The sequence below is a fragment of the Borostomias antarcticus genome (genome assembly GCF_949987555.1).
Source record: "Borostomias antarcticus genome assembly, chromosome: 24".
In the NCBI taxonomy this organism is placed as follows: domain Eukaryota; kingdom Metazoa; phylum Chordata; class Actinopteri; order Stomiiformes; family Stomiidae; genus Borostomias; species Borostomias antarcticus.
In genome coordinates, this window is record NC_140257.1 from 12,538,988 (window position 1) to 12,565,805 (window position 26,818).

Sequence of the window (26,818 nt, forward strand, 5' to 3'; positions counted from 1 at the left end):
ATAACGTTTCCATAAAAGTACCGGCAACATTTCTGGGGAGCTTATTAAAAACCGACAACGACGCATGAATGTAAATGGGGAATTCCATGTATAAAGTATAGTCTTGTCTGTGGACTACATCAGCACACGGGTTCTACTGAAATGGAAAGGGACGCTCTTGACATTCATTTATGCAAATACTTGGTTACTTTTATGCAAATTCCCCAGTTATAGTTTACTGTGTCACCTGCTGTGATAGCACTCGGATGTCCCCACAGGTCCAAGTACTGTTTCCTTTGTCAGGTACAGATGGCTTTCACCACACGGTTCACAACACAATTACTCCTGTCAAATCACAAAATCCATAATAATAATACAGGTGTTTATTGGTTGTTGTCACACGTCCGTCCCGCCCATGCCTGCTTATTGGATCTTTGCCAGTCTTTAGCCATAATTGTACTGTAAGCTGCAGGCAATACAGGGTGTTCTGAACAAGAGCCAGAGGCAGATGCATCATCAAGACTCGATCTATTTATTGCCATGGTTCATACTGTACATACTAGGATCATTCATATACAGTAGCTTAGTATTAGTAGAAATGATTGAAACTTGTAACTGTACGGGAGTGAATGTAAGTTTAAAAATGTAACCACTGAATTAGCGGAACCTCTGTCAGTCCTGCCCTCTAAAAATGTTGCTTGTGTTGTACGCACCAGCTTTGTAGCCCACAGTGAGCTAGCGGTTCCCAAAATGTCTGCCCCTGAATGAGGGAGAGGGAAGACGATACAGGTTAGATTGTCATGTTCTCTCTTTTTGTCTTCTCTCCATGTCCAGGCAACCTGATACCAGCAAGGACTGAATAGAGGAGTGTGTGGAGAGAGAGAGAGAGAGACCTGTCTGCAAACTCCCTCCAGAATGAAGAAGAGCAGAAGTGCACACGCTGTGACGACGCCGGGCGACGTGAGTGTATCATCTCTCCGCTCATCCGCTCCGTGTCCATTCCTCCATCCATGCAGTCGCTGCTGTCCCCACAGTCCTGGCATGTCCTCAGACTCTGTTGAACCCCGGTCACTTCCCCCCGGTCACTTCCTGAACCCCTGTGGCCTGAAGCGCTCCGCTCAGGGGGCTGGCGGTTGTGCGAGTGTGATTTCTGAGTCGGTGAGATGCTGCCGGGTCAGAGACGGAGGCGGGGCTTGAGCTGGCGGACTCGGTCAGGTGCTGCTGGTGAGTCACCAGCAGATGACCGTTGCCACAACAGACGGCTGCTCGACAGGGCAGAGTGAGAGAGGGGGAGGGGGAGAGAGAGAGGCAAGTGAGATGGAGAGAGAACTGTGGGGTGTGAGGGAGGGAGAGAGAGAGAGAACTGTGGGGTGTGAGGGAGGGAGGGAGAGAGAGAACTGTGGGGCGGGAGGGAGAGAGAGAAAGAGGGAGAACTGTGGCGAGGGAGGGAGAGAGGGAGAACTGTGGCGAGGGAGGGAGAGAGACCCATCTGTTTCTCTTCAGCGTTCTGTGTTTAATAACAGACAGGCAGGCCAGGTTATTTAGGGTGTCAGGCAGCTCCTTGGCCTGCTCCGCTCTCCAGGAGGTGTCCTTCTCTCCTTTGGTCTCTCCCTCGGTCCCTGGAGATGAAAACAACACCGGTCTCCATCCCCCATTTTCCATGCCTGAACCATCTCTGTGTTCGCTTCACAACGCAACACGTCGGCCAGAACGGAATCTAATCACGTTAGGAAGATCCGGTATTCTCATCTATCTACCGGACATCTCGGGTTTCCATAAACGATGAGATACATAACTGATATGATACCCGTACTGTATTTCCATGAAGCCGCAAAGCTGTAATGTACTGTGTGCCCCTGGCCTGCCCCTTCACATGGGGTCGTATAGCTTTTATACGGCCCTCAATTATTGATGCCTACAGCGTTATTAGCTTATATTCTCTCTGCACTATTAGTCTCAATAATACAGCCGCCTAAGTAGTAGTGCCACAGAACCATCAAGTTCCTGAAGCCTCATTTAATGCTTTTACTGGTATGTTTTTGGTATGTTTATTTTTTTTATACATGTCTTAATATTCACTACAGCCAAGAGAGACTGAAACAGTAGTCTACTAAAGAAGGACAAGAACATGTCCGCCATGTTGTGTACATTCTAACCTCTCTTTTCTATATTCCAGAGAGACGCAGGAAATTGGAGGCTTCGATCAATAATGATTCATGCTTAACGAGGGTTATAAAGCTAATATTGTAACATATTGACAGGTTGCAATTGAGATATCTTGCTATGGCTTTTATCAGACATGGAAAAAGCGCATGTTGGGGGGGGGATAGCCCACAGCTCAGGGTCAGTCTACGATTGCATGTTGCTGAATCGTTTATCCTCCCTCTCCCTGCTTGCTTCTCTCAGACAGTGGGGATAAATCAGAGAAAATTACATTTCCTAGAAATACCCGAGGAGTCAGCAGAACTGTGTTTACCGTCCGTCAGTTACACCACAGAAGGTTCTGGGAGCAGGTGGGGGTGACCACTCCCTCCGTCTCTCTGGCCTGTCTCACTTTCTCTCTCCGGCGCGAGTGTCTCTCCGTCTGCCCCCCCCCCCTCCCCCGCCTTGTCTCTCCCTCTCCCCATGCCAGTCACTCCCTCTCGGTCTCGTCTTTTTTCTCGTGTCTCTGTCCACGTCACTCTGCCTCTCTCTCTCTCTCTCTCTCTCTCTCTCTCTCTCTCTCTCTCCTCTCCTCCGGTGGGTATTCGGTGTGGGCAGCCCGAGAGTAGGGTATGAGAGAGTCCCGGAAATCTCTGGAAAGCTGGTCCAAAGCTCCATCTCAGTTAGAGAGATGGTCCTACTGTAGGAACTGTGCACTGAACCCGAGCAGTTCGGTTCCACTCGCCCGCTGTAGTCTCTCTCCTGTGTAGGTTCCACTCGCCCGTTGTAGTCTCTCTCCTGTGTAGGTTCCACTCGCCCGTTGTAGTCTCTCCTGTGTAATTTGTGTCTGAGCTGTTAAGCACTGCTGAGATGACAGTGGGGAAGATTAGTTTGGGTTAGAAAAGAGGCTGCACCTGCTGACTAGGGGAGTCTTTCACGGTTTATCTCTCTCTGTCTCTCTCTCCGTCTCTTTCCCCCTCGCTCTGTCTCTCTCTCTCTGTCTCTCTCCCCCTCCCTCTCTCTCTCTCTCTCCCTCTCTCCCCCTCTCTCTCTGTCCCTCTCTCTCTCTGTCCCTCTCTCTGTCTCCCTCTCTGTCCCTCTCTCTCTCTGTCCCTCTCTCTCTCTGTCCCTCTCTCTCTCTGTCCCTCTCTCTCTCTGTCCCTCTCTCTCTCTGTCCCTCTCTCTCTCTCACCCATCCTCCATCCTATTTGAATTCATCTCTCAATTCACACACGCGCGCACAGTGTTCTAGGAATTCCTCGATCCAGCCCCCTCTCCCTCCCCCTCCTCCCCCCCTCACGTTAATGTGTGTGTGCTTCATTTAATGTGTGTGTGCTTCATTTAATGCGTGTGTGCTTCATTTCCATCTGGGCGGGCCGAGCGTGAACCAGAGGGTGATGTATGGTCCTGTCTGGCAGCCCGGCGCTGTCCAGGAGAGGGCCCCCACTTTACTGTCACCGGGCCCCCGGCAGAACCACTCATTTGTCTCTTTCCACCCCTAATGGACACATAAAGGGAGATTTATCTCTCTGTGTATGTCTGTTCGTGTTTGTGCATCTTTAAATCTATCACTTATATGGTAATATTTTGAATGTGGAATGTTGTTTCACAGAACAGATTGAATCTGCAACCGGCCGAGACTTAACATGACTTGTGGTGTCCTAGTGATGCCGTGCCAGTTGAAACGTTGGCTCTAAAATATAAAATAATCCTATTCCTGGAATGAATGCCTCTACTGGTAGTAAATCCAGGATAAGGCACAGTCTCTGACCTCAGGAAGGCCTAGAGCGCCCCCTAGAGCTCTGGCGTTGGAGTTGGTGAAATACAGAGGATTGGGCTTCCAACCGGAGTTAACAAATCCCTACTATTGGCAACAACAGATGCATGATGTACGAGGCCCAAAAATGTGGGATGACGCCCGAATTAGACCCTGGAGATGTGAACTCTTCTTTATGATCTGATGTCCCTAATGCACTCAACAGAACGTACTGTACACATTTGTCAACTCGCGACTGAGTCGTAAACATTTTAATCACCTTCAATAAATCTTTTTTTTCTACCCCCCAATCCCCCCCCCACACTCTCCCTGGTCCCTCCCCAGGAGAACAAGGAGCCCCCAGCTGGCCCCTCCCCCTCCGGCTGCACGCTAGGAGTCGACCTCCGTCGGGGTCGCCGGCGTCTCTCGGGCAGCCTGCAGCTGCCCCCGTTATGGTGGCGACAGGCGGAGCGGGACCACTCCCGCACGCCGGAGGAGGAACCCGTGGCCCGGCCCACCACCCTACCCATACTCCTCCACCCGCCTCCGCCGCGCATTGACGTGACGTCGCCAGACAGGTGAGTCGTCGGAAAGCCGCTCGGCTGGGGAGTACAGTAAGCCTCCAAGGTTATTAGACTAATCGCTGTGTGCTGAAGTGCGTTCGAGTGTGTGTCGGGGGGGGGGGGGGGGGGGTGGGGGGTGGAGGGGAGAGTCTGGAAAGTGTCTCTGCTCCGTGAGCTTCTCACTGAGTTTTTGGGTTTCGCTAACCAACGGAGCGAGGCTCCTCTCGGAATCGTTGCACACATTAGTCCCCCAGGTGGGGGGGAGGAGGAGGAGGAGGAGGAGGAGGAGGAGGGGGGGCGGGGGGGGGGGGAGTGTTGCAGCGCTGAGAGATCGGACCATACAGGAGTGAGTCGGGGGGAGGGAGTTTAGTGGGGGGGGGGGGTTGGGCGAGAGCGTGCGGGAGTCTCTGCTCCTCGGCCCCCCGTCCCTCAGAATGAGGAGAAGCTACAGCCTCCGAGCACCGGGGGAGAGAGAGAGAGACCGGGGGAGAGAGAGCGCTGTGGATACCGGCGGCAGCTGATGGGGAGCTGCGGGGGACAAGCGGAGCTGGACGGGGACGGGGAGCGGCGGGTCCCCCGCGGGGCGGCGGGTGGCGAGGACGGAGGGGGGGCGGGGACGACCCTCGGCTCCCTGTTCCGCAAGCAGGCGGCGAACAGACGCCCGCGTCGACGCCGGCGCTTCACTGTCGCTCACACCTGGTAAGGACCTGGAATGAGAGAGAGAGAGAGAGAGAGGGGGAGAGGGAGAGAGATGGAGAGGGAGAAGGGGAGAGAGAAAGTGTTTGTGGAAAAATCTTTCTACACATGTTGAGGTTATACTGTACATTTATAAATTGAGGTTACACTGTACATTTGCGAGGATCTCGGTGGTACCAGAACAGATCACACTGCAAGTATAGAATTACTAACTGCTGCGATTTGGAATCTCAGCGTCAGATATCCGGTGTGTGCGTCCACTCTCTCTTTGTCCTGCTGTTAAACGGTTTGCATGGTGAGCTTCAGGAGGAGAAAGGCAGATTGTCTCCATGCTGGTGAGCTCTGGCTACCCTCTGATGTTCAGATGTCACACTGTCACACTTGTCAAGTCCCAAAGGCCCAAAGACCTCAATTTTCTCGCGCCGAAAAGCTCCGCGTTTCCAATGAATGCGGGGTAATTTGATTTGGTTATCATATTCCGACACACAGGCCGTCTTCTGTGCTTTGTGGCCGTCTTGGCTTGACGGACGTTGGTTTGTGCGTCATCTTTTTGGATCTGAGGTGATTTGATCAAGTCAAATTGAGTTCCACTCCAAAGGTTTCATTAGATCAACGATATCAAATCAGTAAGTCATTACAGGGGCGGTGTATTGGATCGATGGATAGACCTTGACATAATCGGTGTATTCATCCATGGCTAGTGTCATCTCTTGAGACCCCAGTTGTGTGTGTGCGCGCGTGTGTGTGATCAGTGCATCCCTTTCACCATGACCGGCCCAAAGCCAGAACGTTCCTCACCTCGCTCCCTCCCTGGCCCACTCCCTTCTACCCCACATACCATGTCAGACCGGCTCCGCCTCCCCTGACTGGATTTCACCATCAGCAGGATCACAATGGAGCCTCGCGGCCACGGAACTGAGCGAGGACTCTGCCCCCTGGTGGCCTTACAGTATTATCCCAAATCATCCTGTCACCTCTCTCTCTCTCTCTCTCTCTCTCTCTCCCCCTCTCTCCCCCTCTCTCCCCCTCTCTCCCCCCTCTCTCCCCCTCTCTCCCCCTCTCTCCCCCTCTCTCCCCCTCTCTCCCCCTCTCTCCCCCTCTCTCCCCCTCTCTCCCCCTCTCTCCCCCTCTCTCCCCCTCTCTCCCTCTCTCTCCCTCTCTCTCCCTCCCTCTCCCTCTCTCCTCCCTCCCTCTCTCTCCCTCTCTCTCCCTCTCTCTCCCTCTCTCTCCCTCTCTCTCCCTCTCTCTCCCTCTCTCTCCCTCTCTCTCCCTCTCTCTCCCTCTCTCTCCCTCTCTCTCCCTCTCTCTCCCTCTCTCTCCCTCTCTCTCCCTCTCTCTCCCTCTCTCTCCCTCTCTCTCCCTCTCTCTCCCTCTCTCTCCCTCTCTCTCCCTCTCTCTCCCTCTCTCTCCCTCTCTCTCCCTCTCTCTCCCTCTCTCTCCCTCTCTCTCCCTCTCTCTCCCTCTCTCTCCCTCTCTCTCCCTCTCTCTCCCTCTCTCTCCCTCTCTCTCCCTCTCTCTCCCTCTCTCTCCCTCTCTCTCTCTCTCTCTCTCTCTCTCTCTCCCTCTCTCTCTCCCTCTCTCTCTCCCTCTCTCTCTCCTCTCTCTCCCTCCCCCCTTCTCTTTCCCTCTGAGACTTGGGTACTGCAGACAGAAAAAACAACATAGGAGGATGTAGGCCAGACAGAGAAATAGAAATACATACACTATAATATAATCATGGACAGAAAATGAGGGAAAGAGAGGGGGGGAGAGAGTGAGTCAGTCCATTCCATTCCAGCCCAGATCTGCCCTCTAGCCCTCCGATGGGTCAAGCGTCAGCCAAGCCCACCATGTCCCAGTGTCCGGCATGCGGTCAGTCCCTGGGCAGTGTGGAGTGTGTATGTGTGTGTGCAGTCTGTGCGTGTGTGTGTGTGAACTGAGAGGAGGTTGTTGGCAGAGGGAGAATGATGTTCAGGAGGTCTTCCGTCTGTCACAGAGGCAGGGTCCACTTTGACTTCAGCGACGAGGTCATCAAGAGAGCCCATCACTCCACTCTCCACAGGTGACTCTCTCTCTCTCTCTCTCTCTCTCTCTCTCGTTCTCTCTCTCTCTCTCGTTCTATCTTGGAGAGACGCTCAAGAAAGCCCCTCTTTCACTTGCATCCTTCAGTTCTGGCTGCTTCCACTCTCTCTCTCTCTCTCTCTCTCTCCCCCTTTGTACTTCTCTTCCGTAGAGGTGCAGAGGAGAGCCCCTCCTCTTCCCGCGTCCCTCGATTTGACCTCCCCCGCTCCCTGTCTCTCTGTCCTCCGTCACGTTCCCTCCTTCCCACATGACAGACATTTCTAGATTCACGTGTGCGCGCGTCGCATATTTACATGCATATCGTGCTCCTGACTGCGGGCACTGTACTCGTGGTATGAAGACGCGTATGCGTTCTTGCGTAGACTACAGTAGGTGTTCTATTATACACATCGGCGACCTCATCTCGGGGAGGCGTGGGAGTAGAGAATGGGCGCGTTAAGTAGCTGAGCAGCTCAGTTGCGCTCGGTGAGAAGCATTCACTTAACGGGTTGCTCAAGGTCATGGTCAAGGTCAACTTTATTTATAAAGCACGTTTAAAATCAACCGAAGTTGCTCCAAAGTGCTGTACACAATTTTCAGTTACGTTCTGACTGATCTGCTCAGAGCACAAGTGAGCAGTTTTGAACTACGATCAGTCTGAGCCAAACCACGTTAGTCATCATCACCTGAGCCCAAAAAAACAAGGTTAGATGCCGAAAGGATGCTCCTACACGTGATTGATGACAACAGGTGAAAGGTTCTCGTCTCCTAGCAACTCGGCGCTCAGTTGGAGCAGAACGTTAAGTGGTTTTGAAAATCGCCCAGCGCTCACATTGAGTATTATAATGCAAGCGCTCAGCTACTTAACGCGCCCCATGTCTCTGTGGACTGGAATAATCCCGCATGTTGTGCGGATTGAGGGGGTCGCTGGGCAGATGTTGTAGTGGCCTCAGTGGCGTTCCATTAAGGGATCTGGCAGCGCGCGGAGTGGTATGAGACGCGTTAGAACGCCCGAGTCAGGGGGATCCAGATGCATTATGACTCTTTAGTTGCTGTGTGTTGTGGTGAAATGGGATTTCACTCTTAAGCGCTATCATGATGTGGCAACACAGCTGGTTGGCTGTTAGGAGCGCATACACATTTTATTTGCACGTGCGCGCACACACACACACACACACAGACAGTTATCAAGGTTTGGAACATTTTCCCCAGCATCTAGCTCTCTCTTCTCTCTGCAGGATAATCATGACAGAATAAGAGTGGGATTGACCCATGGATGTATTAATAGATCTGACCATTTGTAAATCTATTTTATCCGGCTGCATCTGGCATGGCCGACCTCTGACCTCTCCATCCGGCTACCGATTGGCTGCTGCTCTCCTCCTCCTCCTCACATGACCTTCACCATCTGCATGTACTGTTTGCTTCTGGCCAGACAGCTTGGTGAAGGACACAGGCTGCACGTGAAAAGAGCTTGATGGAAAATGTCTTCTCATAGCCAGCGTTACTGTATGAGTCTTTACGGCTGACTCTTTAAGTCAGATTGCAAGAGTGGGAGCTCTAGATATCACAGTTTTCACAGGTTTCTGTGTTGGAAAAACGGCATCCACCCCATACCCTCGTGCTTGTCAGACAATCACTTAGACCCTCGGGGAACCAGTAGAGGGTAACTTTCACAGATCTGTCCTACACCACCTCGAAAGGTCGTTTGGAAACCAAGTTTTGAAGAAACGTTCGGCGAGAGGTTTTAGGTTTAGGCCACAGGTCACGTTTGGGCCACATGTCACGAATCACCTGTACATCCTGTTATGGTCTTCCTCTGACTTTCCACTGATCGAATGATGATCGGAAATCACATAAATCCTCTAGCCTGCTTAGTCCATAAGAAACATAAAAAAAACAAACTGGGATGGACAATATTTCTCTTCTCGATTCTACTTCGCTCTGCTTTGCCCTGGTCTACTCTGTTCTACTGCCCTGTCCTCCTCTGAAAGGGTTCTACTGTGTGGAACTCTGAGGTGTGTGTGTCCTCCCGTGTCTCAGCTTCGATGTGGATAATGCCGCGTCGACCGACTGCAGCCCCTCCGACCCCCAGGTCTCCCCGGGCTCCGGCCTGGTCCTCCACCCCAACCTGTTGTTCCACTCGCGGCGCGAGTCCTTCCTCTACCGCTCCGACAGCGACTACGACCTCTCGCCCAAGTCCCTGTCCCGCAACTCCTCCATCGTAGGAGAACTGTGAGTCCGCTACCAGGGCACTGTCTCTGATACACAGCGGGCACTTTCACGTGCATTTCAAGGAATGTGAATTATTATAACACTACAAGTACGTGGTATTTAATTGTATTGTTTCCTTCCAGGCATGGAGAAGACTTAATAGTGACTCCATTTGCCCAGGTAAGTTTCTCTTATTTCTGGGTGTCCACAGAGACACTCACTCATGATGTTTGACAAGCGTTTGTGACCTGTTTTTCTTTTTAAAGGTTCTAGCAAGTCTTCGCACAGTCAGGAACAACTTCACCACCTTGACTAATGTACAGTGTACCGCCAACAAGTGAGTTATCCCAAAGCATCTCTGTTCCTATGGGATCATTTTACCAATGACCATCTACTGCAACATGTACCAACAGTAGCCACTAGGTGGCACTTGTGTTTGAAATGGGAAGCTATTGATTTCGGAGTTTTGTGCTTGTGGACGAGAAGTAACTCACTGATGTCTATTATCAGAACCTGGTAGTGGTCAGAACATTATCTCCATAATATTCCACCTACTGAATGTAAATGGACTGACCATTCCGGTCCATTCTACCTCTAACCACCCTTTGAAGTTGGTCACTACCTTAGTCTGAGCAGTGACCATTGAGTCAGTCAATATTGGCCTTAAACATGAGGGTCACATTGCGGGCCACGCCAGGCCAAGCTGAGCAGTGCCAACTGCCTTTCCAGCCTGTCTAGTTGATGCAATATCTATGCCACGATAAACCATATTTGTTTAAACCTACTTTAAAACCCCTTCTTATCCTCCTATAATGCCTGAAAAGAATTCCAGGAAAGCACCCATTCAGTCAAGGGGATAGAAGACATTGTCACTGTTTGAACAAGGCCCATATTGTATCTCTCTGGTTGCAGGAGGTCCCCAGCAGCCCCAAACCCTCCTGTGGCCAGAGTCAGTCTGTCAGGTGAGTCCTGTCATATAAACAGTTATAAGCATTGATGATAACCCATTCCTCCTTAGTACAGTTCATGTACATCAATCATGGATTTGTGCTTTCGAATGACCTACTGTTGGCTAGTCTTTTCTGAAAAAGAGGAATTTGTGTGGACAGTCAAAACAGAGCTATAACCATAACTCTGTTGTCCTGTAGAACGCAGTGATGTGACGAAATCTGTTGACTGGACCCACCGTGTGGGCCAGCAAAATAAACATCACAGCAACACAGAAACACGACGCCAAAATCCACCTCGGTTTTCGCCACTCAAGTGGAGTTTTGCATGTTGCGCTTCGATACCGTTGAAGTTAAATTCCATTTGAAGTTCTCTTTTCCCCCTACATTATGCAACGAAGGGACTTTATCTTGGTTTAGTTATCTACTCGGCATCACAGGAAATGAATCATGACTACACAACAACAACATCGAAAGCCCCAGTGCTGTCTCTGACGTCATATCAGACAGTGCAATCAGAGAGAGAGAGATAGAGAGAAAGAAAGAAAGAAGGAAATAAAGAGAGAGAACTGAAGCATGTCAGGTGGATGTGAGGGAGTGGAGGACGAGTGTGGGAAACGGAAGGAGATTTGAGGGTTATTTGGTTCCTGCTTCTGAGGTTGGTCCAGGTCCATTGACGTCAGTCTGGCTCTCACACACCGGCACTCTCTACTTCCCCGGGCCCTAGATGGGCCCCCAGGGGCCTTCCCCCAGGCAGGAAAAAACACCAAGCAAGACGAGTGTGAGGAGTCTCTCTCATTGTCCTTCCTTCCTCCCGGCCTCTGGAGCCCACAATCTCTAAGCCCCTGCGGGGGCCTGCCTTCGACTGCGGTCGCGTGCTCTCACCGAGCTGAAATTCGCAGGAATAGACGTTGCACCAAAAAGCACCGTGGCCCTCACCGCCGTGGAAACACGGCGATGATAGATAAGGTTCGCACTTGCGGCCGGTGAGCTTTGGCGAGACGCTTGCGTCGACGCTCGGAGACGGCGGGTGGGACTGTTTCTGATGGTGAAACAGTCTCACCCAATGGTGAAATCTTGGCGAAGGGGAAAACCTTCTACCATCGCTACTACCATCGCTACGTGTCCTCTCCTCACACGTACCTACCTCTAGTTTATAGAATGAGAAGGTCAGGATAGGAATCAGTTCAATTATATAATAGAATCTGCTCAGTAGTGCAACTATGCAAGCTTTGTCAAGGCGGATTGTTTTAATTCCCACCTTAGTAGTGTTGTTGGTGTTTTCATATTCATTCACATGAATAACTCTCCCACGGTCACCTTCCATATACTGTAGTATTACCCCCCTGGAGCGAGCCCGCCTCCTGGCTAACGATGTTGTCCACGCTGAAGGGAGACCGCAACAAAGCAACAATGTGTCCGCCACCGGGGGAATGATCCCCTCACATCCTGTCCTGCGTCGCTCGTTGACCTTGGTTCGTCTGCTGCTCAATAGAATCTGGTGAACAGGAAGGGGAGAGCAGATTGTTCCTGTTTTGCGTCTGTGGCCTGCGTTGCGCCAGGCGGCATTCCCCGAGTAGAGCTGGACGCCATCACGGTGGAAGGGCTGACTGCGTCTGTCCGGCTCTGGCTCAGCGCAGATGACCGCGTCCACGCTTTGTTTAAGGCCCCAGAGAGAGAGAGAGATAGAGGGAGAGAGCAGGTGCAGAGAGAGATGACTGAAGGACATGCACAAGATGGAGACAGAGATTGGCGCAGAGTGAGAGGGGAGAGAGGGGGAGAGAGAGAAATAACAAACAAGAGGGAGCCAGAAAGTAGGCTGAGACAAAGGAGGTCAAGCGAGCCGAGCTGACCCCCGAGGCGAGAGCGGAGGGACGGGCGACGGAACCGCGATCGGGCCGCGCCCAGGCGTCCCGTTCTGTTCGGCGTGCAAGTTCAGACTCCACGACCCTCCCCTGTCTGGACCCGGTCCGGACCCAGTCCGCCTGGGCCTCCTGAGGCAGCGCAACAACAGTCCCCATGTCATCCAGCCCAATTAGATTACAGGATTTTCACTGCATTACAGGGGCCGACACATGCGTTTTCCCAGAAAGAGAGGCGCAGGATGACGTCTTTCGGCCATCAGAGATAAGGGGTTCCGCCATCTTTCGGCTGAGCGTTGTCACGGGCGCCTAGGCAGAGAGGGGGATGGGGGAGGGTGGGCTGGTTGGTGAGCGCGTGAGCGGGATGTGTGTCGCCTGTTAATATTCTTCCGGGGAACGCTAACGTTTAACGGCACCCTCGCGGCATGGCTGACCGTCGGGAGTGTGTGGGGGGGAGGGTGGGGGTGGAGTGCAGGCATATTACATGACGCGCTCAAGGTAACGTGGAATCCAACATCTGACGTCCATGTGAGTGGTGCATTATGTCTCTGTTTCATGTTGGGGTCAGGCACTATACATTACTGTGTGGGCACGTGTTCCTGCGTGTGTGTGCACTGTGTGTGTGTGTGGAGGTGGAGGGGGCTTGTGTGCGTATCACATCCTTCTTTGTACAGCATGGTTCTGTATCCGTGCATTCATCTTTTTTTTGTGTGCCCACAATGCAGCGCTTTGTGTGTCCCTTGCGTGTGTCTTTTGTAGCCTGCCAAATCCACAACGTTGCTGTGACCAGATGCATGTGACGATTCCCAATGAGCTAACGAGGCTTTCATCTCTAACGTACACATGTTTCCCCAGTCTGAAACCAGACAGGCACCTGACTGGCCTGTATGTGTTTACAGTAACTCGTTCCGGGTGTGGGCCCCACGTCAAACATCGCTCATCCACCTTTTAGTTTCAACCGCCTCATAAAAGCCAGATTATTTAGAAAACCAATAAAACGGGTTACGTTAACGGCTCACTGTTTCTTGATAAAAGGGCAGTCATTTCCTGGACTTTAACTAGTCCAAGGAAGGTTGTGGTCAATGTGATTTTTATATCCGTTTTCTTGTGAGAAAATGCATACAGTAAGAGTTTGAGATTGAGTTTTTTGAGATTTAGTTTTTTTTGCAATTCTCTGCATTTTTTTTCAAATTATTCATGATGTCTAGCAAGTGTCAGGACAGTTGTGAATCACAACTTGTAAGTGTAGCAAGACGTCGGATTCCACCGTTCTGAGGCGCAGCTGCAGTCTACTCTCGTTTCCCGGGCCGCTCCTGGCCGGTCCGTGCCGGGTTTTCCCCCCGTCCGGCCCCGGGCCCAGGATCCAGAGGGCTGGAAGCGTGCAGCCTGGTTAAGTATTTGAATTATGTTATTGACGTCAGCACAGCCATAAAGTTGACTGCCTCCCATCCCTCCTGGTGGCCTGTGCCAGCACCGCTCCATGGCCCATTGTGAAGGCCTGTCAAACAGGCCCAGGGCTATGTGTGTGTGTGTGTGTGTGTGTGTGTTTCGGCCGGCTGACAGTTGTTTTGATAGTTTAGTAGATTAGGCCATACTTGTAAACTATGAAGAAACACAATCGTCAGCGCTGCTCGTTTCCAGTGGAAATACCCGCAGAGCAATGACCGACTGTGCTTTCTGGCTGGACCTGAAAATCCACCCCAAACAGGTTCCCACAAGATTGTTTACTTAAGCCTCACACTGAGATTAAACCTCACACCGAGGACAACAAGTCACAGGATGACCGCACTACGTGCTGAGGGTCGCGTGCAGACGGTCGGCTCCTTCCAGGCCATCAGCTGTTTAGATCCCTCGCGTCTCCCTGTCAGACGGATCGACAGGGCAGGGAGACCCACGGTCTCTCCTCTCGCCCTCTCACTTTCTATTTGTCTGTCTCTCTTTCTGTTGCCGGCGAACTGGGGCGGTGGGGTGGGGGCGTGATGATGCGTACTACCGCGTCATCATCCTTCATCATCCGTCTCCGGGGGACTGCTCACCTTGGTTGTTTTTCCCCTGAAAGGCCTTGAGTCATCTTGGGAAATAAAGTGATTTGGAAAACCCAGGAGGAGCCGTTGCGCTGATAACAAACTGTTTTCCCAAACCCTCTTCGACTCGGATATCCACCCAGAGTCAAATAAACAGGGTGAGGAGAGAGAGAGGGAGGGAGGGAGAGAGAGGGATGGGGGCAGTGTGAGATGGGGCGGGGTTTGGGGGTGAAAGGGGGCGGGTTCCCCGGCCTGTTGATGGCTCTCACAGAGGCTGGTCTGTGGGCCATGGAGAGGGGCTGAGAGGGAGGGAGGGAGGAGGAGAGAGGGAGGAGGAGAGGGGACGTGGGTCTGCTCCTACACACTGGGGCCTGTTGTTCCCCCAGCCTCCAGCATATGGCCAAAGCATTAAGACTGCATTAAAAAAAAAAAAAAAAGATCCCCCCCTGGCCCCTCCCCCGAAAACACCGGCCTATCGTCTGGAAAAAGTACGTGGCGGTCCGCCTGGGAGCTGCCTCTCGGACCGAGAGAGTGCGTCACACCGCGTTAGACCGGTGACGACGCGAGGCGCCTCCTGACCCCGTTTAGCGTCGGTCGCATTTATGATCAACTAGACGTGGCGACGGAGGTGGCATGACTCCCGTTGCGTGCGGCGCCCTTAACGGACGAGGCCGCGCTGTAAGCAAGGTTCAATCCAGGGACGACCTTTCAGCGCAGTTCAGTTCTAAACTGGCCTCGGGTTTCAGTTGACGTCGAGGTCACTGTAGCCGATGCGTTTGATTTTGATCGAAAAAAGCACAACAGACAACAAAAAAAGACCAGATTGTGTTCCTCCTGGCTCACCACTGCTCTAGTGGAATCACAACCCGGTCGGTGATACTTTACTGTCAGACATTTACAGGGACGTTTACATTTTGCCATTACAGAAATGGCCTGGTATGCAGGGGGGTAAAATGGCCGACACCGAAGCTGCTCTGGTCCTACCACATGGTCAGGGAGAGTCTAGACCCTAGACCTAGACTCTAGACCTCGCTGAGCGGCTGTATTCTCAGAGGAATCACGGGCAGTTTGGATGATGATTCAGTCTTTGATGTTTTTCTGACTTGCTCCATGAAACCCTCTAATGTCTGTGGATCTATCCTCTATTGGGGTGGGGGTGTGGTTGCAGGTTCTTGGCAGGTTCCTTCAGCTCCGCGGCTCAGGGCTGCCCAGTGGCGCGCTCCGCTCTTCAGCAGCACGCCGCCTTACCCAGGATCCTCTTTGATCTGCCCCCGGCAGACCTTCCCCCGCTTCCTCCGTCGCCAAAACCGGCGAGCAGCTACATCATCCATCATCATCATCAGTGAACGACTGGAATATGGATGGTGGCTGGATGCAGATCTGGGTCCTTTGAGGTACAATTGGTAGAGGGACACGGGTTAAGGTTACGCCAGTGCCTCCAGACCCCCCCCCCCCCCCCCCAACCACCACCACCACAATCTACACCCCTGCATCGGTAGTGCTCTGCTCTCCCAGCACAGCGGTAACCTAGTAGTTGAGGGGTTTCATATCATTTGATATGATCCTGCTGCGCTGTCAAAGCCCTTTGATCTGCTTTTCATCTCCGTTCTTGACGTAAATTGCCGAAACACATGCTGGGTGTCTTGTGCTAGGCATATGGGGCCCAAACCTTTTCCATATGCGAAGCTGAGAACAGTGCTTTCCACAGAAAAAAAAGTTTTTTTTTTGCAAGGCCCACATGCGTATTATACTTGCGTCAGACAGGAATTAGCTGAATCAACACTGTCGCCTTGTCATTTCAGCGCCATGTGAAAGCCATCCCTCATCTCTGTTAATCTCTCCAGTCCAGTCCAGCTGGGCGAACAGAAGCGTGCGCCATGTTTTCGTGTGAGTCCAGTGCTGGAGAGGAAGTGCTTTGGTTTCTTTGGCTCCAGGTCAAACCCTGGTCTGGACTCCCCCCAGCTGAGGGAGTCAAAGTTTGCCTCTCGTGTTGCTTATGCAAACACTGCGCTCGCCTTTTGATATGTTTTCTCTCTCTCTCCCTCTCTCTCCCTCCTTCTCCCTCCCTCTCTCTCTCTGGTGGGGATCAGAGAGCTGGCTGGTCCAGCATGGCGCTGTGAGCTGCTGCTGCTGCTTTCTCTGGGACGTTTTCCTCCGCAGCGCCGAGACTTAAAGCACCAAGTAACGCGGCGTCCTCGAACCCTGCCTTTTCTCCCCCCGCCTTTCGCCCCCCGTCGCGCCCCCTTGTGTCAGTCCCCCTGCGTGAGAGAGGGGACGTATTGGTCCCCGCGTTCAGGGATCGTTCAGGGTTCAGTGACCCTGGCTCAACCCGAGCCTTGCACCCCTGAGCACACGTGAGCGTGTTGAGCCTGCCGCTCCGAGGCGTTCATCTGAGGGGGGTGAGCGAGTGCGCGGTGCTCCGCCCTCCCGAAACCCCACGGGAGGGAGGGGGGGTGGTACAGGGTGCTCAGTGACACATCAACACCAGGGGGCTGGCCGCCTGCCCAACACGACAGGGTCGAGGAGGGGGAGGGGGAGGCGGGAGAGAGGGAAAGAGGCCAGGGAGAGCGTGTGTGTGTGTGTGTGTGTGAGAGAGAGAGAAAGAGAAATTGAGGCCACAGACAGTGTGAGAGAGAGAGAGAGAGAGTGTGTGTGTGTGTGAGAGAAAGAGAGAGAGAGAGAACCAGCACTTTGGCTGCAGCTCCGCTCCCCGGGACACAAAGGAAGAGTGTTTGAGGTGTCGGACCTGCGCGCGGGATGAAGGAGCACTGTGTGACTCTCCGCGCCGCCACGCTGCCGGGACTACCCAGACCCCCCGCCCGGCCCCGGGACCCCCGGGACTCCCACGCTCGGACACAAGCGTCGGCCTCGGGCCCTGACTACGTGTCTGTGTGTGTGTTGACAGACGAGACGTACCAGAAGCTGGCCATGGAGACCATGGAGGAGCTGGACTGGTGTCTGGACCAGCTGGAGACCATCCAGACCTACCGGTCAGTCAGCGACATGGCCTCCAACAAGGTAAGAGCGCTCTCCTGCATGAGGCTGGACACAGCCCCCCCCCCACCCCTTCTCCCCCCCACTAGAAGGGATGTTGAAACAATGTCGGAGTGTACCGTACCGTAGGTGCAGTAGGTGCAGGTAGCGTAGATGTTCGACTCGTGGACTTGTCGTCGGCCGTACAATGGGCGTTTGTCAGACTACTGTGCGGCGTATGCAAAATGGCTCTGGGCTACACCAGCGCGCTGGCCAAGTGACAGGACGCCCTGAGGGTGGTGTGTGGCATGCGCTAGTTTTTACTGATCCGCTGTAGAGTTGCTTTGCATAGATAGAGGACCGCAGAGGACTGCTGTCTTCGAATGCGTCCGCCACTCTGTCCGCCACTCCCAGTGAAGAACCCGCTCCTTTGCATGAGTGAATAATACGCAAACGCACCAAGTTCAATACGTTCACCGTTGCGTCCGCCGCCGAGCTCGCCGGCCTCTTTCTCTCACGGCGTCCTTGCGCCCGAGCTCGTTTTAACCGTACGGCGTTTCGCCACAGCCCGGCCGATCAGCTACAGTACGACGGCGGCCCAGCCGGCCTTCGGGGGGGGTTGGGGGGAAAGCGCCGTTTGACGAAAAGCGTTTTGTCGAGGGCCCGTCCGGGTGACCGTGTCAGCCGGGGATGGGGGGCGTTGGGGTGGGGGGTCTCAACCGCCGGCATGTCACTCTGCGTACGACAGTCCAGCCAAGCCGAACACGCCACGCCCCCGGCGCCGCGGCGCGTCGTCCGGTTTCCTCGTTCTGGCCTCTTGCGTTTTGAGTGCGACTGTGGTCAGGGGGGGGGCGTGGAGACGGCGACGCGACCGGTGACCGTGACCATGACAGGAGTTTCCTGCCCCCTCCCCTCGCTGGCCAGACTACAATGAGCGGCGGGGAGAGGGGGGTGAAGGGGGGGGGGGGGCCTGGCTGACCGCCGCTTTACAGTCATCCACGTCAGCGCGCGGCCGAACACAATGACACCCTGGACAACATGCGGCGGGAGCCAGGGGGGGGGGGGGGGGTCGCAGAATAGCGCACTGTCGCTCCTGAGTCACGGCCCCCCGAGACGGATGGCTGGCGGCTGGCGCGCCCCGCGGTCCCGGTCGAGGGACAGAGATAACCGGGGTCGGGAGGTGCCGTCTGAGTTAAACCCTCGACCCTAACGCTGTTGTGTAATCAGGCGCGCGCTGATACGTTTCCCGGACGCCAGCCTGCTTATCTGCTCGCCCAGTGAGCGTGTGTGTGTGTGTGTGTGCGCTTGTGTGTGTGTGTTCGCCAGGCCGTCGTCGCGCCTCTGTGCGGTGAGCCGTGTGGGTTTTCAACTGCGGAACCTACACGGGGGCGCGTGGTATTTCGGTACCGTGCGCTTCTGCAAGCACCGACGGACAAACTTGAAAATCCTGCCTGCGCACGTCGCGCTACGGGCTGACCGCCCCTGCTCTCCGCTACGCTAATAAAGGACTCACGCCCATCACGGACGAGTCAAAGGGGGTCTCCGCCTTCACCCCCCCCCCCCCCCCCCCTTGCCCTCACAAGGGCACAGGTGTCTCCCGGGCCTGGGACCACACACGCTGCGGACCGCTGGAGGGTCAGGATGACCTCAGAGCCTAGCTCTGTGCGCTAGCCTAGCCCTGGCTGTCCTTAGCGTAGCCGCCCGTCCAGTCTGACGTTAGCGCTAGCCTTAGACAAACACCAGCCATCTGAATCCAGTTAGCGGGGCAGCGCTGCGGGCTAGCGTGCGAGCGCTCATAGGAAACTCTAACTCGCGTGTGGTCAGGTCCCTTTGAAGAACCGCAGTCTCAGGGAGAATGACAGAATTATTGAAACAGATGTAGCGGACTAGGTCGGTAGCTTTAGCGAGGGTAATCGCTGTTAAATTATAGGATGGCGAGGAAGATTGATCGGTTGTAGGGATGGCGGTAGTGAGATGAGATGAGAGAGACGATGTTTTAGGGTCATTTGTACCGGGTTTTGATTTTCATCCACACACACACACACACACACACTCTGACGATGTCAGAAACTGGTGGCGTAACATTCTAATGATGAAGAATCTAGCCTATCCGAACCCTTAATGAGTATGTGCGTGCGTGTGTGTGTCTTCCTTAGCCGTAACCCTTGTGTCGCAGACAGACTGGGTTCACTCTGAGCTTTGTCTGCAGGAAGATAGCCTCTGCTGACTTGTTAACCTGCATGAGGCTATATATATATATATATATATATATATATATATATATATATATATATATATATTTATTTCCACACAGAAAAAAACATTTGTCAGTCATTGACAGTGGCCAAGTTGAGGCCGGTTCTTCCACTGCCAGTAGATTAACACGGTGCTTCACCGTACAGCAGAGGTGTGGAGCCGGAGAGGAAGGAGGCGCGGCCACACACACGGGCCTGTGACTGTGGGCGGAGCCTCCAGCCTCAGACATGCTGAGCGCCAGTCGCTTCAGTCAAATTTATGGCTCTAGGTTTCCTGCCTGACGCCACAACAGACATGAACGATACAGAGGAAGCTGACGCACGCACACGCTCTCACACACTCTCACACACTCGGTGATAAGACTCGGCACATCGGACAGGAGCTTTGCATAGTGGCTGTGGCATTGCCTGGAAAGATGGGACTATGGCGCTCTGAAAATAATGATGAGAGAACTTTTGGGAAAATGAAAAGTTGGAAACAGGTGAGTTCCTGTACAACTTGAACAGTTTACGTTGAAGAAAAGTGTTTCCACACGAGCTCTTCTGAATGGAGAAGTAGTCTTGACTTAACATGAAACTTTGTTAAATTATTTTGTCTGGCTAAGTAACTGAGGCATAGACTTGATTAATGTAGTATATGTGGGTGATACATTTGTTATGACTATAATTCATAAACTCTCATCACCTATCTAACTTTTTAAATGAGAAAACGGCAGTTAACTGATAATCAATCATACAGTACACTCATGGGCATGGCAAGTAATGTTTAACATTTAATTATTTAACAATATAATTATTTACTGTATATTAGTGTTTGGGATTAGGTTGAGTGAAACAAAGCTGGCGTTGTGCACACTTTAATTAAATAAAATATTTAAATTATATATATATATATATAATGTATATAATCATTGTGGCAACGTTTTAGACAAAATATGATATATCATATATTTTCACAACCAACTACTTTGAATATGTTAATTTACAACCATGGCTTCATCCAACTCTGAGAACTCTTATCTACCCACAAAGTTACCCACAAAGTTTTCTTTATTTACGTCACTAGCATAACTTTTCAAAGAAAGAGACAATTGTCTGTTGCCCACTCTGCCATAACAGGATGTGTTGGTGACGGCTCGTGTTGAGTAATCTGCCCTACACAACACACTCATGTACCTGTCATCATGGTGCATGTTATGGTGCTTCTGTACATCTCTATGACTACTGTAAAAATACACGGGACATGGGGCTGTAGGTGACTCACTCCATATACTCCAGGTCACAGTGCTGCTTAAGAATCAACTGCAAACCGCTTTTAACGGAATAAAAGCACTCTGAGGCCAGGCTTTAGTTTTATGAGGTTTCTCTTTTTATTGACTGTCTCTGGCAGGAGGATCTGTAGGTTGCGAGCGCAGCCAAAGGCTCTGGAACCTGTCTCCAGGTTTCAAGTCAAGTGGAAGCTGATTAATTACAACACCGTATGAGAATCATTTGAAAGAATGTGCAAGATTTGGAACGGGGAAAACCGTGTGAGAAGTAAAAGCATCTGTTGAATATTGGTTTCAGATGACAACACAGCGCGTATCATATTTCGGTAATGCTGCTCGGCCTGGTTTAATCTGACGAGATGAAACTGTGGATGTGTGCTTCCTGTTCATGGTGACTCTGAAAACAAACAGGCGGTTGAGGATCGTCGGGGCGACGGTTGAGACTGAACCGAGAGACGGCGCCACAGAGTCAGACGCCTTCCCTGACTGCTTGGCGAGGCACTGCAGAGCGACGCGGTGTCGGGAGTGTCCGTGCGTGCGCGCGTGCGTGCGCGCAATGTGATGTGATGCGTTCCGAGGGGAGACCTCCGTGAGGCTGCCTGAGCCGGGCACGTGACTCTGTTGCCATGGCGTTCAGGTTGTAGCCTAATTGGTGGTGAATCAAAGACCTCCGCGTCCTGTCTCACTGTGGAGACGGAGCAAAGATCGCAGATGGCGAGAGGAGTCAGATATATATACTGTACGAGGAGGCTGCTGAGAACGCCGCGTCCCCACCAGGGACAGATCGCTGACCTGCGGCTCCATTCCCCCTCATCTTCCCCTCTCACCCCCCCCCCCCTCAAGCGCACCCCGAAAGCCGTCAGCCCCGCGTCTCATTAGGACGGACGGGAAAGATAAACATTGTGGGTCTTTGGAGCCGGCGCGTGATTGGAGGAGGGACAGGATCTGTTCTGCGTTACTGAACACAGAGAGTGGGGGTGAGGAGGGGCAGGGCTTTGATAGGAGAGAGGGAGAGAGAGAGTGGGTAGTCTCGATCGGCCAGTCCGCCAACCAGCCTCCATCGGTCAGCCAATCGGAGCGTCGGCCGACCACGAGGGGGGGGGGGGGGGGGGGACTCAGCCGACGGAACCCTCCGCCTTCTCCCTCTGGATACTATCGGCTTCCATTTTCCGGGGATACGCGGAGAGAGAGAGATACCAGAGTATTCTAGGGAGATACCCCCAGTTCCCAGAGCTAACCGAGGGGGGATTCCGACTGTAGCCGGCAGCCTGCGGGGGTGGTGGGGGGGGTCGGGATGAGGAGGTCTCGGCGGAGGGTCTGACCACAAGTAGGATTGCGGAGAGGGACAGGGATAGCGGCGGCAAGCTTGTGTGTGTGCGCTGCGGTCAGCCTGGCGGCCGTCCCCTCGGAGGGGAGTGCGCGCAGGGCTTCCAACGGAGAGCGTCAGAGGCGCCCGCTCGGCACCATGCCCGAGGCCAACTACCTGCTCTCTGTCTCCTGGGGCTACATCAAGGTGTGTTCTGGATGCAGGCAAGCGGAACCGAGGAGTGTGCGTGTGTGTGTAAGAGATGGGGAATGTGTGTATTTCTTCGCACGCTGGAAACGAGGCACTGTCAAAATCTCTCGGATTATTCGCGCAATAGCTTAAAAGTTTGAAAACAGTCGCGTTTGACATGAAACTCAAAATAGGACTGGGCTGTGTGTGAGGATACAAAGCCCTAATATGGTATCAACTCCGATGGGAAAATCCTTGGAAGCATTTTAAACAGCACCTTGGGGACATCTTGGTCTGTGTGATGGCGTTTGTTGTTTTTTTGCGTGTGTGTTTTTTAACCGACATGTTTGTTCCTGTTTCTTGGTTTCTCCAGTTCAAGAGGATGTTGAACCGGGAGCTGAGCCACCTGTCGGAAATGAGTCGCTCTGGCAACCAGGTGTCAGAATTCATCTCCAGCACCTTCCTTGGTAAGCCGGTCAGCTGCACGGACCTAGTGACACACACACACACACACACTGCGTTGACGGAGATCTTTTTCTGGTGTGACAGACAGGTGGTCTATTCCACTTAAAGGCTTCCATCATCCGTGCATTAAAAGGTCGTTATCTGGATATAGCCCCGTAGGGAGAGGTAGCGGTCGGGCTCCGTGCCCGGGGCCCCGGGGTCACCGCGAGCCCGCCGTACCGTAGCGGGTCTGCGCCAACGCTCTCAAACCGGTCTGATCCGGTCTGTAGAAGCGGTCCCTCGTTCCCACTGCGGAGGGAGAGAGAGAGAGGGGGGGGGGGGGGATTCTACCCTGGGAATGGAGGGAGGGGTATGCATGTACAGTGAGGGGTGTGTCCGTGTGTTGCGCACATCTGTACCCCTCTCTCCCTCTCTCTCTGTTGAAGGGCATTGGAAAAGACTCTCTCACACACACACACACACACACAGAGTCAGCTGCTCATAGCACGTGAGAATGGGGAAGGTCATGTCACCTGCATGCCGGGTCGCCACTCTGCACTTCCACGCATTGTTGTGCTTTACCCTCAGATGGGTTATTGACACCTACACTCATCTCTGTTTTTGGAATGGATCCCCCATTCACTCATGTTTTGCAAATATTTTCATGCAAAAACATTGAATGCCTATGACCCCAATTTTTTTTTTTTTTTTTTACAAAAATATATTTTATAAGATATAGCATAAGGATATTTATACTGTGTATAGGATACTTCTTACTGGATAATTTTACTATGGCAAGACAATTTTTCAGATGTTATTTTAGCTTAGCATGTGCAGAAGGAGAGAGGGAGGAGTGGGAATTGGGAATTGGATTAGAAGAGGGAGAGTATTAGGAAAGCCACAGAAAGCCACTGACTGTCGGAAAGAGAGAGAGAGATTGTCTATCTGAACGATCACCATGATAATTGAATAACTCAAGTCGGGAAGGAGATTCAATTCTCCGGTCGGGTTTGCGAGAAGTCAAGTGTGTGGTTGCTCTATGGGGAAGATGTATAAACATTCTCCCTCTCTCCTCTCTCTCTCCCATGCCACTCCTCCACCCCTGCTCTCTCTCCTCTCTCTATCGCTCTCCTCCACCCCCACATCTGTCTCTCTCTCCCGCTTTCTTTCTCTCTCTCTCTCTCTCTCTCTCTCTCTCTCTCTCTCTCTCTCTCTCTCTCTCTCTCCGTCTCAGACAAACAGGGTGATCTGGAGCTGCCGTGCCACGGGCCCAAGACCCGGGAGAGGAAGAGGAGGCAGGCGGGGCACCAGCCGGGCACCATGACCCAGATCAGCGGGGTGAGGAAGGTCAGCCACGCCCCCGGCATCTCGGCCAGCGCTGTCAGCCGCTTCGGGGTGAAGACGGACCAGGAGGAGCTGCTGTCCAAGGTAGCCCGCCGGGACAGAGACACGTGGTTGTCCGTGTCCCCCAGACCTCCCCGAACCCCGTTGCCGTTGTTGTCGTCTAATCTCCTCTCTTCCCTGTCCCAGGACCTGGAGGACATCAACAAGTGGGGTCTCAACATCTTCAGAGTAGCAGAACACTCCGACAACCACCCACTCACCTGCATCATGTACACCATCTTTCAGGTCAGCATCACTCCTCCTCCTCCTCCTCCTCCTTTCCTCCTCCTCTTCCTCCTCCTCCTCCGCTTACTTTCACCATATGGAATACACACACACACATTTTTTCTCTCTCTCCCACATACACATACGCACATGCACACACACACACAGTGGAAGGAGCAGGAGTGAGTCACTAGTACGAGGGCCCCAGTTTGTCCCCCCCCCCGTTATGCAGGAGCCAATCAGTCTGTCAGGCTCGTCATCAGCAATTTAGCCGCCTTGAAGCCTTATGCAAGTCTCATCCACGCGGTGAATCATGGGAAGTGTTTTTAAACCAATCGAACGCAAGGACCCGCCCCCGCCTATCGGCACCGCAGACGAGCGCTCTTTACCCTTAAATAGAACTGAACGGAGGTGAGTTGATTCTTATTTCGGTGTTTCTCGGTGTCTTGCAGGAGCGGGACCTGATGAAGACGTTTCAGATCCCGGCGGACACCTTCGTGAGGTTCATGCTGACGCTGGAGGCCCACTACCACTTGGACGCGGCCTATCACAACAGCCTGCACGCCGCCGACGTGGCCCAGTCCACGCACATCCTGCTGTCCACCCCCGCGCTGGACGTAAGACTGCCCCTCCTCCTCCTCTCCTCTCTTCTCCTCTCCTCTCAGCGCAGTTATGCAGTATGGTAGCTCCCCACTTTCCCACTCTGGTCTTTGTGTGGACGCACTCACGTACTATTTTAGTCTGCGGTGTGTAGAGTCGCACGATTCCAGGAATGTTCACAAGGCTCCCGAAATTCCCAAAGGGAATTAATGAGAATTAATGGGTATTAACGTGGATAAACTGGAAATGTATGGGAATTAACAGAAATATGTTTTGTTTTCCAAATAAATTCCCGTTAATTCCCATGGGAGGTTTGTGAATATTCCCGCGTTTTGCAACCCTAGTGGTGTATGAACTCAGTCTGACGGATGCTGCTATACGTGATCTACTCTGGAAGCTCATCTGTCCAGGAGCTAAAAGAGAAACCGATATTATCAAACCCAGCTGATCCGTAAAGCATGTCTACTAGCTGCGGTTGCGTCTCCCAGAGTGCACTGGGACTCTTTTGTACTTAGATGAGAGAGAGGTCTGTGTTAGTGTAGGTGGGTGGCTACTAGGGCTGTGGGCCAGTGTTGGGGTGTGGAGCTACACGCTATAGACTGAGGTATGCTAAGCTGTTTAGTGGCATATGTTTTGCGTTCAGTATTTTGTAATACACACGTGTGTGTGCGCGCGTGCATTGGGGATGCTAAGGTTGGTGTTGCCATTTTGATGAGGACAAGTCATTCTGTTAAGTTGGTTAAGGGACCTTCCCAGCAACAATAGTTAGCAGTGACACTTTTCTGCTATACCAGAACGCCACTGGAACGGATGAGGCGGATGATGTAGGAAGGGATTAGTGTGTCTCGCCTGCCCAGATGATTTCTTTGGCGAGCCGAGAGTGATGAGATGTTCCGCTTCTGTCCAATCGCAGGCCGTCTTCACCGACCTGGAGATCCTGGCGGCCATCTTTGCAGCGGCTATCCATGATGTGGACCATCCAGGGGTCACTAACCAGTTCCTCATCAACACCAGTGAGTGCAAACGTCTGCTGTTTGTTACCTTTTCAAGGTTAAGTGTATGTACAGTATTGAATACTGTATACACATTAATAGCATGACATATTTTCATTCAGGCAGTGAAATACCCTATTTATTATTTAGCCTATTGTCGCTAACCCCATCTCTTTCTCTCTTTCTCTCTCTCTCTCCCTCTCTCTCCCCCTCCCTCAGACTCAGAGCTGGCTCTGATGTACAACGATGAGTCTGTTCTAGAGAACCACCACCTGGCCGTGGGCTTCAAGCTGCTGCAGGAGGACAACTGTGACGTGTTCCAGAACCTCAGCAAGAAGCAGAGGCAGTCCCTCAGGAAGATGGTCATAGACATGGTGAGAGGACAGGACACACACCCGCACACGCGCACACACACACACACACACACACACACACACACACGTAGACATCACACACACAAACACACACACGTAAACATCACGCACACACACACATGTAGACATCACACGCACACACACAAACACACACACGTAAACATCACACACACACACACAAAGACATCACACACGCACACATCACGCACACAATTTCACTTAATCTCTCTCTCCTCTCTCCTCTCCTCTCTCTCTCTCCCATGCCACTCCTCCACTTGCTCTCTCTCCTCTCTATCGCTCTCCTCCACCCCCACATCTGTCTCTCTCTCTCTCTGTCTCTCTCTCTCCCGCTTTCTCTCTCTCTCTCTCTCTCTCTCTCTCTCTCTCTCTCTCTCTCTTTCAGATTAATCTGAACAATAACTGATCTTCATCTCATTATGTCTCTAGGTACTAGCCACAGATATGTCTAAACACATGAGTCTACTGGCGAACCTCAAGACCATGGTGGAGACCAAGAAAGTGACCAGCTCTGGAGTACTGCTCCTGGACAATTACAACGATAGGATCCAGGTATGACACACGCACA

General features: G+C 52.7%; 1 protein-coding gene across 1 annotated transcript in view; it reads left to right on the forward strand.

Moving 5' to 3' along the window:
• Positions 1-894: 894 nt before the first annotated feature.
• The window catches only part of LOC311325409 (3',5'-cyclic-AMP phosphodiesterase 4B-like), a gene marked incomplete at its 5' end in the record, with an annotated part of 28,844 nt that continues 2,920 nt past the window's right edge, over positions 895-26,818 (forward strand). Inside the window, 14 exons of the mRNA XM_084458101.1 lie at positions 895-939; positions 4,223-4,455; positions 9,220-9,411; positions 9,534-9,570; positions 9,657-9,727; positions 10,303-10,352; positions 17,129-17,241; positions 22,588-22,681; positions 23,893-24,086; positions 24,189-24,287; positions 24,719-24,883; positions 25,780-25,879; positions 26,078-26,232; positions 26,680-26,802. Of these exons, the coding sequence (XP_084314227.1) occupies positions 895-939; positions 4,223-4,455; positions 9,220-9,411; positions 9,534-9,570; positions 9,657-9,727; positions 10,303-10,352; positions 17,129-17,241; positions 22,588-22,681; positions 23,893-24,086; positions 24,189-24,287; positions 24,719-24,883; positions 25,780-25,879; positions 26,078-26,232; positions 26,680-26,802 (1,671 nt within the window). The remainder of the gene's footprint in view (positions 940-4,222; positions 4,456-9,219; positions 9,412-9,533; positions 9,571-9,656; positions 9,728-10,302; positions 10,353-17,128; positions 17,242-22,587; positions 22,682-23,892; positions 24,087-24,188; positions 24,288-24,718; positions 24,884-25,779; positions 25,880-26,077; positions 26,233-26,679; positions 26,803-26,818) is intronic.